Source organism: Myotis davidii, unplaced genomic scaffold (assembly GCF_000327345.1).
Source record: "Myotis davidii unplaced genomic scaffold, ASM32734v1 scaffold935, whole genome shotgun sequence".
In the NCBI taxonomy this organism is placed as follows: Eukaryota; Metazoa; Chordata; class Mammalia; order Chiroptera; family Vespertilionidae; genus Myotis; species Myotis davidii.
The window spans coordinates 1,333,460-1,338,581 of NW_006286974.1; the positions used below are offsets into that span (position 1 = coordinate 1,333,460).

Sequence of the window (5,122 nt, forward strand, 5' to 3'; positions counted from 1 at the left end):
CAGCAGGACTCCTACAAGTTTTCCTGGGAGGTAACTCCAGCTCTGGCAGCTGTTGCAAGGACCAACTTACAGGAACTTCCTCAGCACAGGAGTTCCCCAGTGATCAGATGCACTGCTGCCAGAGCTCACACACTTCAGGGACGAGGAGAGGAGACACTTATCTCATTTGTGCTATTCATGACCCACAAAAGGCCCTGGCTGGCTTGGAGGACCTGAGAGAGGAATGCTGGGTGAGAGGAACAAGAGTGAAACAAGAACAGGTTGAGAGGCTGGGTTTTCTTCGGGAAGAAGCAGCAGAAACCCCAGGAAGTAGCCGAGGAGCAATCAAAGACAAGATGTGACAAACCGGTTAACTGTAGGGGAAGAGCCCAAAGGAAAGGAGGGCTCTGACCTGGGAACCTGCTTCCCCATTAGAAGTGACCTTGTCCTAACACCACTTCCAGGTCTATTGTATATTTAAAAATTCACACATAACATGTAATGGAAGCTCTGGAACTCGAGACGGACAGTAGAAGCCTTGCTCACTGATCGGTGATGGAGCGTTGCAACACCTGATTCATCATGTCCTCTTCATCAACATCGTAATCCTAGGGGCAAAACACAGGCACAACCTCAGCACTTGTTTGCAGTTGCAAGGACTCACTTTCAGTAGAAGCAGGAGAGCTGAGCACAGGGCCCTGGAGAAGGCTGCCAGGGACCAGCTCCCAGCTCCATGGTTGGCAATGCTAGCCATGGAAGTCTAGACTGACTGCTTGATTTCTCTGTGCCTCTGCTGCGTATCCTGATGATTAAAACAATGTGGCTCCCTCAAATGGGGAGAATGAGGACCAGTGAGCACCCAGAGGAACCTGACACAGACCAGTACTCATATGTGGAGTGTACTGTAGTGAAACTAGCCTTTCTTTACTTTTTTTTTTTTTATAATTCTCAACTGACAATATTTTTTTTCCATTGATTTTTTTTTTTAGAGAGAGTAGAAGGCAGGCAGGGAGGGAGAGAAACATCGATGTGAGAGAGACACCTCACATTGATTGGTTGCCTCCCGCATATGCCCTGATCAGGACCAGGGATGGAACTTGCATCCCAGGTACATGCCCTTCACCTGGAATCAAACCTGTGATCCTTGGGTGCATGGACCAATGCTCTAACCACTGGCCATGGTAAAACCAGCCTTTCTAACTCAACGAGGCAAAGTTTCTACTTGGGCATTATATTCATCTTTATGGCATTAACAAAAAGGACAGTTATTTTCAAGTCTGAGTTTCAGATACATATCAGACCATGAATACTCTTTACAACAACTCAGTAAAAAGTCATGCTTTCCTTCTCAGGTCTTGAAATAGAGCCATTAAGACTGACTACTGCCTGGCTGGTGCAGTTCAGTGGTTGAGCACTGACCTATGAACCTGGAGGTCACAGTTAGATTCCTGGTCAGGGCACATGCTCAACCCCCAGTAGGGGGCATGCAGGAGGCAGCTGATCAATATCAATGAGTCTTATGATTGATGTTCTATCTCTCTCTCCCTTCCTCTCTGAAATCAATAAAAATATATATATATAAAAAAGACTACTACAAAATTCAAACTTGACACTTACATGTATAAATAAAAGGTTTATTCCAAGCCATTGGCCAAATTTATCTATCACTATACTGCCAAGTCAACAGTGTGTCCTTCAAAATCACTCAGCTCTAGCGAAAGGACACAAATCTAATGACCACATCTGGCCAGTGGATATGCTGTTTGACATTAAGTACGTTAAAAATAAATATGTAAGACGATATATGACATTCTGCATTTCCAGCTTCCTGGAGTTGGTACTGGCAGAGGAAATGGGCAATACTGTGCCTGTACTTACACATGACAGGGACCAGCTGGAGCTGACTGCAGCATAACGAGCCACAGGCAGTCTAGCCTGAAAATCCGATAGGGACCATTTCCATTACTTGCCTGGTCCCATTGGCATCTAAGCTAAGAATCCCAAAACAGCCCAGCCGACATGGCTCAGTGGTTGAGTGTCAAGCTAAGAACCAGGAGGTCACATTTCGATTCCCAGTCAGGGCACATGCCCGGGTTGCATGTTTGATCCCCAGTGTGGGGAATGCAAGAGGCAGCCAATCAATGATTTTCATTATTTTTTTTTTAAATATATTTTATTGATTTTTTACAGAGAGGAAGGGAGAGAGATAGAAAGTTAGAAACAATGCAAGAGGCAGCCAATCAATGATTTTCATTATTGATGTTCTATCTCTCTCTTCCTCTCCATTCCTCTCAATAAAAAAAAGAAAAATTAAGAAACAAACTAAAAAATCTCTAGCTAGTTTGGCTTAGTGGATAGAATATTGGCCTGTGGATTGAACAGTCCTGGGTTCGATTCTGGTTGGGGGCACATGCCCAGGTTGTGGGCTTGATCCCCCGTGTGGAGCATGCAGGAGGCAGCTGATCAACGATTCTCTCTCATCATTGATGTTCTCTCTCTCTCTCCGTCTGAAATAAAAAACAAAGAACAAAAATAACCCCCCCAAAAAATCTCAACCCAGGTTCTGTAACAGGTAGAAACTACACACACCAAAGGGATGGGGAGGATGGTGGCAAAAAAACAAAACAAACACCCTAGGAGCAATTTGTCACCATGTCTCAGTCTAGATAGCTGGCCAATTCATATTTTTATTTTTACCGATTTCAGAGAGGAAGGGAGAAGGAGACAGAAACATCAGTGATGAGAGAGAATCACTGATTGGCTGCCTCCTGCACGTGCCCCATGAGGGATCGAGCCTGCAACCCGGGCATGTGCCCTGACTGGGAATCGAACCATGACTTCTGGTTCATAGGTTGACGCTCAACCACCAAGCCACACTGGCTGGGCTGGCCAGTTCATCTTCAGTGTCATTCAAGAAAGGCTGTCGTCACTCATCTGGCTCAGACCACACGGCTACATTCCAGGGAACCTATAGCATCAGTGACACAGCTCAACAATAGGGCCCAAGGTTCTCCAGGTAAAATGGGGGAGAAGGGGATCAGAGCCCGGGCTCCACTTACCACAAAGGTGTCGTAAGAAAACTGGTGCCGCCGCTGGATGTGCTCGATGAAGTTGGTGCTGCGGTAGTTGGGGTCTCCCCAGGGCATTGAAGCACATATTGGACAAACCTTTCAACAAAGAAGCATGGTCTTAGGCCCCTGATGTCTGAGCTGATGTCCACTCTCTGTGGCTCATGTCTGAACCCCGCACTCCTAGGACAGCTTCCCTGACACACCAGTCCAGGGCCAGGCCACTCCTTTGTGTGCACATTGATATCAAGTCAAATAATACCCGGGGGTGAGTAAAGGCTTAAGCCATGATACTACCTTTTTCTTATCTCCTACTGTGGTTAGAATACTGTGTCAGCCCAGCAGGGGTCTAGACTATGGCCTTCCACCCTTCACACAAAATGATTCAAGACACAAAGAAAACCAAAGAAATGACAGATGAGCAATGTCCCAAGGAAGTTAAAACACAGCCTTACGTTCTGTTTTTACAGAGTAAATGGTCAGATGAGGGGGCTCAGGCTGAAAAAGCCCTCAATACAAGCAGGTGATTTGGGTTTTGAAGACTGGGAGGCATTGGGAAAGCCAAAGAGCACATGAAAGGGTGTTCCAGAAGAGGGGCAGTGGTAGCAAGGAGAAAAGGCCAAAAGGCAGCATTATAGGCAAACAGCCAGACAATCAGTGCAGCTAGAATGGACAATTCAAGGAAATGGGCAGAGGGAAGCTGTGGAGGGGCAGAAGCAGGCAAATGCATCCGGCTTAGGGATGGAACCCCACCATTTACCAGGAAGATATGGTAACAAAGGGGGTAGGCAAGAGATGAATCTGAAATGGAGGAAGACTCCTTGAGTGGCAGAGTGAGGCAGGCAGCTGAGGCATGAGTCAGGACGAGGGCCGGAAGAGGAGGAGCTCCCAAAAGGAAGTGCTGGAATACTGACAGTTACGGAGTTCTGTAGAGGGAGAGAGATGGGACAGGGGGCCAAGGGCTGAAGAAAGAGAGGCTTCGACAGAGACAAAATGACCACATGAATTTCAAGAAGCCAAAGGAGGGGAGAAAAGAGAGAAATTAGGTTGTAGTACCAGAAACCAGAGTAGTTCAGCAATACTGATCAAAATTATGAATACACTTAACCCGCAACCAAATCAATCCACAGCTAAGACTTTATTTTACAGACAGACATAAACAGGCAAAGATATGTTAAAATTTTACGTCAGCCTTTTAAAATTTACTATGAAAAACTTCAAACCTACAGAAAAGCAGATGATAGTTTGATGAACCAGCCCTTACCCCCAACACCTAGATTTAAGTTTGGCATACTTATTTCAGTAAAAAGGAAGCATTATTTTTTATTTTATTTTTTTAAATATATTTTATTGATCTTTTACAGAGTTCAGGAAGGGAGAGGGATAGAGAGTTAGAAACATCGATCAGCTTTCTCCTGCACACCCCCTACTGGGGAGGTGCCTGCAACTAAGGTACATGTCCTTAACCGGAATCGAACCTGGGACCCTTCAGTCCCCAGGCTGATGCTCTATCCACTGAGCCAAACCAGTTAGGGCAAGGAAGCATTTTTAAAAAAATGTTTTTATTGATTTCCGGGAGAGGAAGAGAGGGACAGAAACATCTATGATGAGAGAGAGTCATTGATTGGCTGCCTCCTGGACACCCCCTACTGAGAATCGAGCCTGCAACCCAGGCATGTGCCCTGACTGGGAATCGAATTGTGACCTCTTGGTTCATAGGCTGATGCTCAACCACTGAGCAACACCAGCCAGGCAAAAAAGGAAGCATTTTTAAAATATATGTATTTTATTGATTTTACAGAGAGGAAGAGAGAGGGATAGAGAGTTAAAAACATCCATGAGAGAGAAACATCGATCAGCTGCCTCCTACACGTCCCTCACTTGGGATGTGCCCACAACCAAGGTACGTGCCCTTGACCTGAATCGAACCCAGAACCCTTCAGTCCGCAGACCCACACTCTATCCACACCAGCTAGGGCTCATTGATATTTCTCTCTCTCTCCTTTCCTCTCTGAAATAAATATATATATTGATTGAATATATATATTGGTAGAATTCTGGAGAACAGAGAGACT

At 45.6% G+C, this 5,122-nt stretch overlaps 1 protein-coding gene across 1 annotated transcript in view; it reads right to left on the bottom strand.

Moving 5' to 3' along the window:
• Window positions 1-437: 437 nt before the first annotated feature.
• The window catches only part of RNF114 (ring finger protein 114), a 12,702-nt gene continuing 8,017 nt past the window's right edge, over window positions 438-5,122 (bottom strand). Inside the window, exons 4-5 of the mRNA XM_015560718.1 lie at window positions 3,039-3,146; window positions 438-587 (exon numbers count right to left, since the gene is read on the bottom strand). Coding sequence (XP_015416204.1) covers window positions 522-587; window positions 3,039-3,146 — 174 coding nt within the window. The 3' untranslated portion in view covers window positions 438-521. The remainder of the gene's footprint in view (window positions 588-3,038; window positions 3,147-5,122) is intronic.